General features: G+C 39.5%; 1 protein-coding gene across 6 annotated transcripts in view; it reads left to right on the top strand.

The window, feature by feature from the left end:
* Positions 1-15,632, top strand: part of LOC137969799 (uncharacterized) — a 43,325-nt gene extending 27,693 nt beyond the window's left edge. For all 6 annotated transcript variants that reach the window (XM_068816166.1, XM_068816171.1, XM_068816170.1 and 3 more), the window contains exons 6-14: positions 351-404; positions 2,047-2,094; positions 2,194-2,226; positions 6,974-7,027; positions 9,811-9,876; positions 10,747-10,815; positions 11,677-12,387; positions 12,509-12,583; positions 12,791-15,632. In XM_068816166.1, the coding sequence (XP_068672267.1) occupies positions 351-404; positions 2,047-2,094; positions 2,194-2,226; positions 6,974-7,027; positions 9,811-9,876; positions 10,747-10,815; positions 11,677-12,387; positions 12,509-12,583; positions 12,791-13,101 (1,421 nt within the window). In that variant the 3' untranslated portion in view covers positions 13,102-15,632. The remainder of the gene's footprint in view (positions 1-350; positions 405-2,046; positions 2,095-2,193; positions 2,227-6,973; positions 7,028-9,810; positions 9,877-10,746; positions 10,816-11,676; positions 12,388-12,508; positions 12,584-12,790) is intronic.
* Positions 15,633-15,848: the final 216 nt, after the last annotated feature.

Here is a 15,848-nt window from a genome sequence, read left to right as displayed (position 1 = left end):
TTCCTGAGGTCTCCTCACCACTAGCCGTTTTAATTATTGTAATCCGTAGATTAACTTAGTGTTGTAATATATGTAACAAGTTATTTTATGTCTTATGTTGGAATTTCTGTAGAAATGTTTTTCTCAGTGTAAATCAGTGGTAATAGTAGTAAATAAGCCTAAACCTAAATATCTAAAAAAAAATGATGTCATAAAGCGGAAGATAACGACGCCTACCCGGAAAGATCAAGATCACCATCCCACGAACCAGTGCGGGCCATCCCTGCAAATGAAGTGTGTTGCTTTGCTACGAAAACAAAATTAGTCGAGAAGTTTTTTTCTCTGATCATCTGATTTTGTCCCATTTCTAGGAGCGTTTGACGTGTTAAGTGACGCGGACCTCGATAATTTCCTTGCTATGCAAGGTGAGTGTTACAAACATTACGTTGACGTTGTTCGTCCCAATTGAAATTGCCAACGGCGGGAAATTGGGTGGGCGCACAAATGAGAGCGCTCACATACCATCCATTTCATATATTCACTATCTATCTCAGATAGTACTCGCGCTATGATTGGCTGTAATCGTACTGCTGCACGGCCCGCTAAATTTGGAATTTTGATGCCATATTTTCTACGGAAAGTTTTTCATGTTGTTTATGTGAAGTAAACTTGTGAAACTGTTTAAATCTTGCAAGCAACTATTTCAAAAAGCCAAAAGCCAATCATTTGTGGTAGTTGAACGTTCCGCTTGACTTTGGCATCCGCCTTCTTACCTTAGAGATACACTAAATATCTTATTAACGTATTTTTCTCGGTCCGCACTGTAAATTACGAATCCTCGTTGCCCGCGCATGAATTTACGGAAAAAACAAGGTTCGTAGCTTACTATACAAGCTTCGAAAACGGTTAGTAAGAGTTATTCCCGGGTTTTTGTTTTCCGGACTTTTTGTGACGGATATGTGGCTTCCCTTTGTTACACCATCGCGAACATTTGTGTCCATCCGTGCCAGTTTTGGTCACCCACCAACGAAGAAGCCATCGTGAGTGATTATTGTTCGAGTTGCCCAATTGTGAATCGTATTCAAAGAGTTCTCATTCCTTATCCAGTCCTCTTCATCAGCCTTGGTACGAAGTAGTTAGTTCTAACTGCAAAAAGTATCAAAGATACCCGGCCGTTCATGATATCTTAAGTTACCAAGTCCATCGCCATTTCAGCTCACCCCTGTCTTCTCGTTTCTTTGATGTTCGTTCCGGCCGATTAATAGCTCTCTATTGTGCTACAACACTCCAGGAGGACAGATGCTTTCTTATGAACTGTCCAGATAACCTCCTTTTATTTAAAGCGTTACCTGTTTCCAGTCCTCAGCTTTTTTTTCACAGACTGACATCACCAGTCGTACATTGCTCCACTTTAACACATTTACGGAAATATTTCTCTGGCCTGTCGCTACCCTTGGAACACTTCGTTCATAATCGACATATGCCATAGTCCTTTAGCTGTAGCTCCTGAAATTTTCCTCCGGGATGCCAGGCACAAGTTGTTTGAAGTGCTATTTATTGGGTGCATCACTCCCCTAAACCGACTGAGTTATTCACACTGGATAGTCTCTGAGGGCCGGGCCAAACGTCGAGTTTCACATGGGTCAAACGTCGAATTTAACGTCCAACCAAATGCAAAAGCCAATCTCTCGGCCAGGTGGATTCCACTGAACGCAAAATGGCGGGAAGGAATACACGAAAGAAATGTTTACATGCTTTTCAGTTTTAGAAAACAACGTACGTTGCATACTATAGAAAATGTTGATCTCCTTACAAAATCGCCGGATGCTCATGTTTATAGACTTTGTTTCCTGACAAATTCTATCCCTGTCACCGAGAAAAAAAAAATACAACCAGTGCACGTTGGACTTTTGCAAATGAGAAATACTTGTTTCGTGTTGCGAAAACAAACACTAATTCCTTGGTCGCCCACTCTAGCTTTTGAGTTGTACTCTACAGTAATACAAATAGCTTAATATGATTGCTATTATCTTCAAGGTGTTTAAGAAAGCACAAATTCCTTTGCAGATCTAGTTTTACCAGATAGTTTCCTTGAGGACCTTGCTAGGCAAGAAGGTATGGAGTTTTCTGTTTTTGGTTTGGTTGGTTTTTGATTTCCCAATATGCACTCCAACCTTTTTCCTTTAAATATTGCCTTGTTGTCTTCTTTTTCAGAGCTTCTTGGATTATCCAACTGGAATCCCCTTGGTGAGTGAAATGTTAAAAATAGCTTACCAAGTAAGAAGTTAATGGAAAATCTTGACTACCATAGTTATGCGACAGGAAAATATTAACTACTATCATGAAATTATAAACCTCGGATATTGCGTTTTGAGGGTTCTGAATGGCTTTCTTTATTACATCCACTCAGAAATTACGGGTGATCCTTGCAATCTGATGGGCTCTCAGCAGTGCGATTTATTCCCAAATCGCACTATTTTGCTAAATCGCACCATTTCCCCAGCCAATGAGAAAGGAACACAAAAACAAGGCAACCAATCAGATATCAAAGCAAATGAGGAAAACGAAAGAAAAAAAGAAAACCATTGTATGGCGAATTTTGCAACTTTAGTTCCCCGCTGGATCAATAAAATATTGGTACTGACTAAAATCCTGTATTTTAGCGATTAAATAATTATTGTCAGATTTCTAAATGGATATAATAAAGTGGTAATTGAACTTCGTGTCGTGCAATTTTGGTCTGAAATCATACTTGTGAGCGCTCGTTCTTGTAATTTGGGTCCAGACCAAATTGCACTCTACTCAGTTCAATTAACCATTATACATCTTAGTTGTGAGCTCGTATCTTCAAGATGGTGATTCAGATCTCTTGTCAACCTGAAAATTGGCAGCGGAAAGGAATTTTTTTGAGAATTCAGTCGTTCAGAATTTATCAACTTTACTACAAGAATTATCCCATTGGTGCTTCTTGCTTAGTTTGGTTATAGCAAACTCTTCATTGCGCGCCTCTTTAGCTATTTACTATCTCATTGCTAATGCGGGCTCATAGCATAATCCTTAATTGCCACGCGTGGTCAAGAATTGTGACGTCTTAGGCATGTATTATTTTCATTATTATGCAACGGAGAGAAAAGGTTGGGATGCAGATTTGTCAAGAAACTGGGCAAGACGCATCTCAGTTTCCATTAGGTTTCAGTTAAAAGAAGTTCAGTTTGAACTTTCATTTTTTTTTTTTTTTTTTTTTGCTGAATTAAATGTCATTTACGTTACGATGATTTGACCAAAAACGACACTTGGCAAACCAACAGATTTTTTGAAGACTAAAGTCCACCGTATAAAACTCACTCCTTAGCGACCAAGCCCCAGTTGTTCAAAAGGCAGATTGCGCTATCCACGAGCCTGCCAACGCAGACGTATTTCCAGCGGTCGTTTCTCTCCCGGATTAATATCCACTGGATAGTGGTCAATCCGGCAGATAGCGCTATCCATCGTTTGAACAACTGGGTCCAACCGACTGTGTGGATTTGTAGGTATTAAAGAGGTATCATGGCATAGAAGTTAAAAATGGTCTCACGACATTTTAAGGCGAAAGTAATGCAAACTGAGAAATGTTTTTGTCAAGTTTGTTTTTAAAAAAAGCTTGCTCGGTCGTCAGGAAAATTGAAGTTATCTCTAACTTAGGATAAGCTTATATGGACAAGCCGGGACCTGTTTCGATCAGTTTATATTTAGTATACTTTTGCAAGAGCAGGACTATGTTTGAGATTCTTGTGACTTTTGAGTGCTAGTCATGTGGAATTGTGCGGCCAGAAATATGATCTAAAATCACCGTTCATTTCGTTACTTCAACCGGGACATAGTTGTCATGTGACACAAATGACCATGCTTAGAGCGTCGCACCGTTGTCGCGAGGTCACGGGCTCAAACCCTGTTGAAATCCTGAGTTTTTCAGGCGACTCTGCGCAATTCCTAAAATTGCGTTCATAACTGCGAGGATCAAAGCTTCACTTGACTTCATATCCGCAGTTCAATATATGATCCGTTTCATATATCATTTCATTCGAATTCGTTACTTGCTTTTACTCGGGGAAACCAAGGAACCAGAGAAATTTTTGAGGTTTCACGACTGAGCGAGTGTGATAGGTAATTATGCTGGCCTTCATGGATGTTGCTCGACTTTGTGCAACTGCAAAGAATACAAAGAACCTTTTCAGTCCAATGTTATGACGTTTGGCAGAATTTTCGTATACACCTTTTGGCCAAAATTGGAAACAAAAGTCATTACATGTTACACAACAAATTCACACCTTTGGTTAAACTCCCGTGTTGAACGTACCCGCGTGTTGTTAGTCACGTTTCTGCGGCTGTCAATGATTAATACCGTAGCTATAATCTAAGAAGTCTTATATTATACAACTGTTTTTTTTTTCAAACATCATGCATGAGGAAATTACGAGAAAATTAAGGAGTTTGGTGGCTGTGACGTCATTGTGAGGAACCTAAGCGCCAATTTCCATACGCATGACGAATTTTTTTCGCGTAATGCGTGGTCAATAAATGTTAAGGTCACACGACTAAAAGAAAGCAACACACTATACTTCAAATATAAAAGGCCTTCCTTTTTTCCGCATTGCGCAAACCTTGGAATTAGTGTCATCAGAGCTGCTGTTACTCACATAAATATCATAATCGTTGTTCGTTTCGGAGGCTGAGGTTTTTGCTGGCCTGTCATAGTTTGTTTGCGAAAGGATCGTCGATGTGGCCCAATAATATTGTTATTGCTCCGGATAATGCGAGACATAATTTTGAACTTTGATCAAGTGTCCGAAGTTTACCAAAATGGCGAAGAATTGGATTAAGATGAAAAGAAAAATGCCCGGAAATCTATCAAACACCTCAAGCTTCAAAAGTATAGCGTTTGTAAATATCTGTGATGTCAGAAAGATGAGTGACAAAGCGACTTAACTATAAATTTGGGCACCTGTCCACGGAACGGCTCAATCATTGCAATTTCCGCTTGGTTTATTTCCTTGTCCATGACAGCACGTATATTCCTTTCATGTGACTCCGTAGACGACGTTGATTTGAGACGCGCGTGGGAGTACAGACCCACCCAGATTAGATTTCATTTTGAAGTCAAACCAAATCACACTCATTGAGCTATATTATTCAAATAGCTTTGGCGTCGCCGTTCGATAAGAGCGCAATTCAAAATTGCTTCTTGTTCGAAGTTTCTCGTAAACTTACAAATCTTTCTTTTCTATCGAAAATCTGAAAACTCGGTGTAAATACATAACTTTTATAGCTACTAAGAGAAGGCATACTCAAACAGAGCAACATTCCTTTGTTTCCGTAAGGATACAGAACGCATGTATCTCTGCTTAGTGACACACTTCCGGGTGTAGTGGATTTCTTGTCATCCGCATCTCTCTGTTCCCTTACGGACAACTTTAATTTTGCTGTTCATGAAGGCATTAGCAATTTCTATAGTCAGTTAGCGTCTAGAATCTACGAAATCATCGAGTTTGAATTCAAATTACTCGGGCGAAACAAATTGAAGCTCGCTTATTAATGCAAATAATTTGCCCTGAATGCTTCGTACGTAAATAGGCACTGAAATTCGAATCTCAATGACCTGTTATATCTTGGAAGGGACGGGTACCCCAGGAGTGTACTTTCTCTTCTGCATGATATTCTAATATTTCCGTCCATTGGTAAATTTTTCAGTTACTGTTAGGAAATGTTGGTGAGACGGAAACTTTGCCGTTACAAATTGAGCGACTTTTTATGACTGAGAACCAGTGAATATGTTGTATACTCTGTCCCCCCTCCCCTAGAAATACTTGATCACAGTCCACAGCATATTTATCGGGTTGTCCGTGGTTTTGCTCCTGCATGTTGATTCAGTAATAAGCGACTTTTCCGCTAACTGTTCAAACCTGGAAATGCCTTATTACTGCTCTTTGAGAATATTTAGTAAGGAGAAAAAGAAAAGACGTCAGCGAAGAGGTAAATCCACTCAACATGAATGATAACATCTTGCGAGTAATGGCTCGGATTGTTTGCGTGAACTAGCCCTACTAAATTTGAACTTGTATGATATATTTACTGTTAGCAGCCGTTCATTACTTAGGTTTGATGAAACTGTTAAGGCTAAAGATAGGATTTCTAGCTAGCTTTTCGTTCATTCTTCGCTTAGTGATTAAAACCAGCGCTTTGGGTGACATTTCGGGGGACAGAAAGTGAGTTTATGGCGTTATTTCCACCCCGTAATACAGGTTTGCTTCCTCATAGATTTCGCGTTGTCGTTTACACAGGGTCACCGATAATTCGAGCTCCAATCGATGAGTTTAAGTTCATTGTAAAATTTTCTCATTATTGTACTGCGGAGGGTAATCTTCTGTGGTTTCTTTATCGCAGAAATGAAATCATCATCGCTGTTCGTTTCCGCGATGCGAAACTCGCCGCACATCTTCCATGTAAAGACGAAGGGCAAGGCCTGTCTATCGCTATTTGTTGCCTTTGCTAAAAACAGTCTGAAATTTGAATGATGGAAAGCTTTTTCTTGTTTCTTATGAACTTAAAACTTTCTAAGGTGACACTTTGATCTTAATTGGAGAACTGCATGTAATACCATGTTTTAAGTTTCTATTATTTGTCGAACGGTCTCTTTCGACAAAACATCATACCATGGGAGATCATCAGCTCGAACGAAATATTTGCAAGGCCGTTCCGTTTCCTCGCTCGTGTCATGCGGGTGAAAGTTTCTGGCACGCTGGAAGCTTTGGGCATTGTGAGTAATTGGAATGTATGTTTCTTCTATTCTCTGGTCGAAAAGGGTTTCATTTCAAATGCTTTCCTTTGCTTTCCGCGTTGCGGGGCGCTATGGTTGCAGTCGGGCATTGAAATGAGTGAATGAGCGAGGCACGCAAAGAAATTTGGAAAACAACTTCGCCCATTCAACCAGATTTTAACGCTTGTGTATTACTTTCAGACTCAAACCCTGAAGAAAATGGAGAATCCAGCGTCACAGAAAGGGACGAAATTGGTGAGCATGTAATTCTCTCTATTTAAACAAGTTTTTTTTTCGTCACGTAGCCGAGGTAGCGTACGGGGTTAAATATTTCCGGGAGCAAAAACAGCTCTCTCGAAGCTTCTTCCGGGAGCGTATTAAATGCAGACCGCTCTTTGTTTGCTTTAAGCTTAGTCTTTCTTATTATGAATAAACGGTCGTAGTTAACTGACTTTGCTTGTTTTCGGTGGTCAGGTATTTTGTAATTTCTTTGTGCTAAAACCACAAAAGAGATATTTTTCTTGGCAGTATTGTTCATAATTAGTTTTGTATTACTCTTTGCAAGTCGCGTTGCATCTTAAAATACCTTATTCTGATTCGGTAAATGTTTGGTGGTGACTTTTTTGAGGAGGGCATTTCTAAAGGAGAATTTCCTTCCTGGCTTTCATCTATTTAACTGTTCGAAAGGTTAGAAGGAAAGATTCTTATACCGATAAGCTCTTCACCGGTCTAATTATGCAATTTGGCTTTTTTGCATAAATTTCTCGATCGTTTTGCACACAACAAACTCTTAACGAAACAGGCCTGCTTTTTCGATTCTCCGTTTTTTCTTTTTGCTAAAACTATCGTTTGTCGATTCGGAAATCATGATTCCTGAATAAATGTCATCTCTTACTGTAATTTGGGACTGCAAACGGGTCAAATACGAGCCAAGCTCATTCCTCAATCACGAGCACTAATTATCCAATTGCAAGCTCTCATTTCCTTTCCTTTGCATTTTGTACATAATACTAGTACTGTAATGTCTACAATGCAGTTTAAAAGCTTTTGAAAGAGCTTCAGTATGGCCAAGGTACACAGCAGATAACACAAATACCACACAATATTAATATGCTATATATTGGAAAAATGCAGATGATATATATTAACAATAATAAATTGTGTATGTCTCTCTCTGAATATTCACAGTTCAGGAACTGAAAGTTAGGGTTATAAAATATTTACAACTTTCAAAGTGAATGCAATAAGTGTGGGGTTACTTGAAATGTTCTGCAAATTGTAATTACTTGCAAAGCACAGGGGCTGTCAGAATAATTTTTGTAGCTTAACACTAAAGAGACAACATATACATGTATTGTTTTCCTTTTTTTCTCCCATATTATTAATTATGGGCGTTCTTGTTCATCAGTCGGATTTTCCTGTGGCATCTTTCCAAAAAAAAAAATTTCTAATAAAATCTGTAATATTCAGGAAATGAAAACATAAATTTGACCTTCGTGAAGATATGAAACTTATTTCCAATTTTTTTGTGCTTAGTGTTGTAATGTAAAACATCTGCAAGTAACTTGTATTGAACAAACCCTCTTGCATTGGCTCTTTAAGGAGTATCACTTTATTCAAAGCCAAGAAGGTGTTGCTAAACAGCAAATTGTTAATACAAAAAGCCTTTAGGGCCATTCATCTGCATGATACTGGTTTGCATAAACGTATCAAGTAAATGCGCAGGAATTACTATTGCTTTCATGGCTGATGTTAATAAATAAACTTTTAGGACACACCTTGTTTAATTCTTTTCTTTCCCTCTATTTTTATTGACAAAAAAGCTGGGGGTATGCAATGTTTTTGTAATAGGAGATGAGACAGTCTTGTTATGATGTGCTATCATATATGCTATTTTACCCTTTATTCAAGTTTTAAGCTTGCTTAGACTTGAAAAACATTCTGCAAACGATATCTAATAAAAAAATCAACAGCTCGGCAAATGGTAATAATTGCAAAGCCTCTCGCTGCTCAGTCAATGCCAATTTTAAAAATTTTATGCCTTGATAGCATCTGTTAGAAGAATTTGTTTGATGGGGCTGGTGCAGTAATGTTAATCCTTAATTAGAACTCTTTTTTTTTTTTAGTTGGTGCAGGTCTGTATAGATGTGTTCTCCTGCTTTTTCTCTTTTGTACCAATTTTACTATTTTTTAGTTAAGGCAGGTTAAACTTTGATATAAACAATTGAAAGGCTTGAATAAAATGTGCAACAACAGCATCTTTCTTGTTTAAGATATGGTACCTTTTGGAACCCTTTGGAATGCCAAGTTGCTTAAGTGATGGGTCAAAATTCAAAATTTTCAGTGTTGGTTCTCTTTCACAGCATTCACTGGTGTATTAGGATACTAAAAACTAAATTCTGAAATTTCTAGTGGCCTTGATTATTCAGAGGCCTCAGGGAAAGCTGAAAGACTTGATGGTAATGAATGTGTGTATGTAGGCATTTGTAGGTGGAAATGTCTGTGATCTTATTATGTAATAATGGTCTGAGGAGAAGCTATAAAAGGGTTTTGTTAATCAAAAAACGTCTGCTTGCTTGGGGGATCTGCACAAAACATCTTGAGGACGTCTTTTTGTGGTTTCCATTGCTTTTTGCATTAAATTCATGGAAATGTTAGTGGACATGCTTTGTTAGGTTACTGTTACTAGTAAACATTGAAATTTCGATGTCACGTGGAATCACAAGGTAGATAGATTCTTGAGTAAAAGTTTCTTGTGATATGATTGGTTCACAATAAAGCACTTGGTTTATTTGCCTTTTATTTCAATCAGCCTTTTATTATTACTGCCACTTAAATAATTGTATACTCATAACCATGAAATTTTTATTTGATGCCTTTTTTTAATATCTTCCTATTTTTCAACCAAACGGGCGACTTTCTTTTGAGTAACGCAAATCTGCGATTATACATTGATAGTGGTTTCAATTTTGGCCCTCGCTGACCAAAAAAATTATTTCGTATTTAAACAGGACAAAACTTGTGATTTATTGTTATAGGCTTTGATGACAGTGGCGAGGAAGACGCAGCGTCTTCTGCGATAACTTCAGCAAGTGATTCTTTCTGTAAGTACAAATAAATCATTTGCCTTGTTTCAGAAAACTTTGAACGTATTACGTAGGTCATTGAAGCAGAGACGATATCAATATAGCCAACAATTTTGCAATCGTCATCCGGGTATTTGGTGAAGACATCACAGATGTCGCTCCGTTAAAGGTGAAAACCATGTCAATGGCCGACTGTGCGTGCGATTTCGATGTTTTTAGCACATCGGAAATTTTCCCGTTTATCCATCCAACCTTATCACTGTCACTTCATTTGGAATGCGACCTCATTTTTCTTTTCAGTCTAGTGATTTCTGCAAGTTACTTTCAACGAAAGTTCAATTTGCAAACAAGTGTGTAAATTTGTGCGGCGTCATTGGCTTTGGGTGGATAAAGTATAAATTGGGTCGAATGAACGTTGCTTCTTTAATGGTCAGTTTGGTATCAAGTGGGATTCAACGCAAGACTCCTTTGTTTGCAATCGACCCCTCGGGTAAAGAAAGTAATTACCTTTGGGGCATTTAGTGAAATGCACGCAAGACTCATGGAACGTTAAGGGACTGCTATAATTACCGTTTCAGAAAGTAGGGCAAAATTTCATTTATAAATAGTTGCGAATAATTTTTTTATATTCAAATTTTATCATGATAATCACCCTATCGTGGACTTTGTCAGATAGCATTGCAGGGAAGAGTCACGAAAGTGACCCTTTCTTGGCCATCGACTGTTTAACTTTGGCAAGCTTCATCATACACACTTGAAATTTTAATAAGTTCACGGCCGCCAGGTACATTTTATGGATTGTTGAAAACGATTCAAATGGTGGCATAAAGAGGTTCCTGAGGAACGTGACGTTTAGAGTGACTGTTGTGGTTTGTAAATTATCCGCAGCTCCATCAAAGGATTCCGTGACATCCCCTGGTGTTCCTACATGTATTCAACCAGCCAGGCCCCAGCCGAGTGAGTAGCCGCTTTTTTTTAGTGCGATTTTGACTCTGTCGTTTTCTGAAGAGAGACCTAGCGTTTTACTTGAATCTGATATGTAGTCAGTAGTGATTTTTTTCCTTGCACAAGCATTGTTCTGTTTTCAGAAACGGAAATTTGAAGTATAAGCAATAGCATTAGGGCCGTTTATACGAGAGAAAATAAGCCGCAGCTTACATAAGACGCGAACACCCCGTATAAATGGTACAAAATCTATGTTCACGGATTTCTCAAGCCGCGCCTTATCCTGGCCTGGGAGTTTATACTCGTATTATAATTAAATGGTTCCTTTCCGGTATTATGTACGCCGCGGCCAGAGTAAGCCGCGGCTTATTTTCTCTCGTATAAACGGCCCTAATGTCACTAAGAGCTTTGATTGTGCACTATACTACAGTGCATGTAGAAGCGCATCTTGAAGGAAGGTCAACAGTGATGTTTACGACTTTTAACATCTTCTGCTCAGTCAAGTACTTCACGATATATTAATCTTGTTTACGTTGTCACGGTATCACGAAAAACTGTCCCGTGAACCAGAGGGGATTAGTATACGACTTGCTGCAAAGGAAAGATAGTAAAAAAATGATGTACTGTTTTATACTTGCGTTGTCGCAAAAAAACACATTTTTTGTTTCATGTTGCCGTTCTGCAGAGTGCGGCGAATAAATGCACTTGGAGGCGTATTATTATTCATGTATGTTACTGTAGGCGTCGTAGTTGCTTAATATTTTTACGATGCTTGTATTGCTGCTTCTTTAGACTGCAGCTTATCTTGACCAATTCTTGTCCATGTCCCAACTTCAGTTTTATTTATTTAACTTTTCCCCTCATCCTTTCTAGCATTTCAGCAAAATGTCGTCAGATATCCACCTGTGCCTTCAGCTCAACATAGTCTTGTAGCCAGTGGCTTTTGCGCATCCCGCCTTTGGCCGCCAAATGGAAGCTTCCCTCCCTGTTTTCCGTCACCGATCAACGGATTTCCTCATCCGCGACAGACACCGCGTGGTCTCCCGGAGCTACAGCGTAACCGCGAACTTCCACCGGTTCCCCCGCTTATCAAGTCCCCAACTCTTCCGTCCCCCACAAGTCCCATGGAAAACTTTCCTCGAACACCGCTTCAGACGCTATCATTTGCCGCTAGCTTGTTCGCTAAAAGCGAAAACCTGATCGAGAGTTCACCGTCCAAGAACGTGTCTGGTGAGGAACGCTTGACCCGGGGTGGGCTATACGACGAGCCCTTCTCGGCTGGCAAGCCTGTTGAAAACGGATTCTTGCCACCCGAGGCCAAGAAGCCCAAACTGGAACATGGTCCACTCGTACCGCACACTAAGCTCCTAGTTAATGGTGCCCCACCACCTCTGAAGTCATCAACCGCCGAACCTCAGGTGCCATTCCCAGGGAATCTTTCCCCAAACTCCTGTGCGGATAGTGATTTGGATAAAGAAGAGCGAATGTCACCGTCACCACCTGCTTCTCCCATTAATAATTGCGCTACACGAAGGAGGCACAGCTCCAGCTCAACTGACTCCGGCACAGAGGACGCTAAAGATGGTAAGTTCAGAACAAAACCTTGCACGTGCTATCGTCAGTTCTCTTAAAAAAAATGGGAGGAACTCTGATCTTTGAACATATTTCTGATCCTAAGGTTAAAATGCAATCGTTTTCCTTTTAGTCCAACATACCCAAAGTGGTTCCTCTTCCAGCCAGAGTTCTGGTCCCACCAAGCCTCGTGCCGGCAGGAGAAAGCGTAAGTTACCTATATATGGCGTAACGTTTTGTTCTTAGCAAGGGAATTTAATTCCTCGCATAATCCTAGCAGTGGTCCCTCAAGAAGCAAATTAACCTTTCACTCGCCTCTTTATCACTTGTACATCGTCTTTGTTTGATTAGGTTTCTACTCCCCTGAATTTGGTTGTGTAAACTGAACGTGCTTCTCTCCTGGGTCTATTTTCAGAGACAAGATCTTTGCACTTATGGGAGTTTTTAAAAGAGCTTTTGGAAAACAAGGAAACCTGCCCCCGGTACATCACGTGGATAGAGCGTGAAGAAGGAATCTTCCGATTGGTTAACTCAGGCGCGGTGGCAAAGCTTTGGGGTCAGCGCAAAAACCGGCGAAATATGAATTACGAGAAGATGAGTCGAGCTTTGCGCTACTATTACGAACGGAAGATTTTGGAACGCGTACCGGGTCAACGCTTGATCTACAAGTTTGCCCCTGATACCATGAAGGAATGTAACTTCAGCTTCATGAAGAAAGATGGTTAAAGAGTTTTGTTAGGTGATTCAGATCTTTTTGTAGGTAGTTCACTTTTCGTTCGGCATTGTGATTTAAACTTACCTGGCGAACACCAGTTTTTGAAATCGTCGTTTAACCAGCCCCCAAGGGGAAGATATCAGCACTGATGAAAATTCAGCACGATCACGTGTCATAACTTAACATTACATGAAAGTGTGCGTTTACTTCTAAGATGAAAGTAACTTGGACTTTCAAATTACTCAAATGGGTACTTCATCTGGAATAAGGTATGATTTCAGGTGATTTAGATGTTCTGTCCTACAGTGTAGTTACTGTTACTTAATTTTCCAAACACGTCCTTTGCATCCTGATTGTGGGTGACCCATTAAAACTTCAGTTGTCACATTTGAAGTTAGGGAGCTTAGGAACGACAATGGCGACTAGGACGAGAGCGACACAAAAACTATAGCGTTAATGAACAAAAACAATGGCTCTTCACACCCCACACCGTGGGTTTGACATTTTGTTGCAATTTTTTGTCGTTTCCTTCCAAGGACATGAATCGCTACCCTACTATAAATTTCAATTTTCTGTTCAAAGATCCACACCGTTCATGTCAAGTTTATTCTTGGAAAGTTGGTTCGTGCTTTCGGTGCCAAACGACCAGGAATAATGGAGTAATCGTGAAGTTGTATCTGTTTTTAGATGACGTTCTCGTAGACGCTGTCGTAATCCTTGGTTGAGCTCTCTTTTTTGACCAATCATCCATAATCTTCAGCATTTGTTTGGATTACGTCAGGTTGCAGTGATAAATTTTAAAGGTAGTTTAAATGAAATGTTTACCCAGGCATTGTTGTGGCAGGACGACCTGTCTGGAAAGGTTCATTTCACCACTTCAAATGAAACAGATTTACAAGCTATCAAACTGAAAAATATAGGACAATCAGCGCTCATCGAAGCGTTGTCAAAATCAACTCGTCAAAGGTCCATTTTGACCAAAGATTCGATTATTTTTGTGTCGATGTGTAAAAAAGGTTTGTTATTTACTCCATTCATATGCTTTGTTAAAAAAATGTAACATAGTACTTACGAAATTATACTTAAAGTAAGGATCTAAAAACCCTTCACAGGTATTTTCGTGGAAAGTTGTGAATTATGCAGAAGCCCCGTGACTAAAAGCGTACAACTTCATTGTATTTGTGCAACGGTTTTCACAGACCGAGTTGTTTTTACATTGATTTTCCCGCGAAACCAGAACTTTCAAGCTAATCACAAGCCGTGCATGAGAAATTAGTACCCACGGGATTGAAAATGGTCACTCTTGTGAAGCCAAATTTATGCTTATTCCACTTATTACACTGATGACGAGGAAACCCTGAAGCCCGCGCTGGTGGCTGACAGACTCATACGACTCGTCTAAAAATTACTTGATCTGAGAAAATGCCGTCACATAAACGTAGTCTTGGAGTTGTTGGCCCCTGGTTATGGTCCCCTGATTAAATTTAATGCATAAGTTCATGGTATTCACTGTTGTTTGCGCTTTTTAGACGCATAGTCGGTTCATTAACCCGAGATTCTAGACGAAGGCCCCCAGTCAAATAACTTTATTTTTGATCATGGTATTGCGTGTGTCAAATATAGTTTGAACCAACGCGCCCCTCAATGAGTGCTTATTCCACTTGGCGCTGGTAACGAGAAAATCCTAAAATCCCCGCAGGTGGCTGACAAACTCACGCCATCTCGTTTTTGGTTAAGAATGCAAACTGAAGCATGAAGCTGGCGAAAGTACTTTCCACACACAATTTACTCAGAGAAGGTGATCATTTTCTTCTCAGATGGGTTTGGACTTTCTATACGCGTTGTTGCATTTCAATTTCGTCCTGAAGACCTTATTTGCTGGTTTATTTTGTTCTCTTAATGTAGACTGATGCAATGATAAGCAAGAGAGTCTTTCATGCTCGCATGACTCGTGATCTGTGTTTGGAAAACGAATTGTGAAGGCGAATCAGGTCTGTTTGTCCACTAGGGAAGTTTTGGGTCCGAAAAACGTAACCGATTATTTTCTATTCGTACGATAAAAAAGTACGGCCGAGGTGTTAAAGTGTCTTTAAGATAAATTCTTACCAATGTCACGACTGAAGCATTTTAATGCTTATTGGCCTTAGACGGTCCTTGATTGATAAACAGGCAAATTTAGGCGGGCTGTTTGTTCTTTCTGTCGGTTACAAGTTTACGGTACCTACACTTCATTAATTAATAATAATGAGCACTCATTGCAGAGGCTTTCTCCGTTCAGGCAACGTCACATTGAAAAACACCCGCACGTGGTTTTGATAGAAAAACAAAGCAAAAAATATAGATATAAACCGCTTAAGTGTAGCATTAACATTTGTTTAGCGGAATACTTCACATTCGGGTTTATTACGAAGTACTGGTAGAGTACATTAAGACATTTTTTGATTGTGTGCATTCCTAGGAGATAAGGCACCATTTTTAGCCTGGTTAGAGTATATTTTGTATGAAAGGAAATGATTGTTTTTAATAAACATTTGAAAACCTTTGCCCCTAGTTAATTTACTGTGTTGTGTGGGTGTAAGAGCTTTTACTGCGTCTTAACTACAGAAGAGCATGCTTCCGTTCGAAAGAAAGACCACCCCAAAAGTTAAGGCTTATTTCTGCAGAATTTTTGTGGTGTAATGTAGGTCGTTTGCATTAATTTTGGTTACATGACCAGTATTTCGTATGGTTAATGAAGCTGATCCCTTCCTTGATGGAA

Source organism: Montipora foliosa, chromosome 9, assembly GCF_036669935.1.
Source record: "Montipora foliosa isolate CH-2021 chromosome 9, ASM3666993v2, whole genome shotgun sequence".
Classification (NCBI taxonomy): Eukaryota; Metazoa; Cnidaria; class Anthozoa; order Scleractinia; family Acroporidae; genus Montipora; species Montipora foliosa.
The sequence above is the reverse complement of the archived record's forward strand: the minus strand, read 5'-3'. Positions and strand labels throughout refer to the sequence as shown.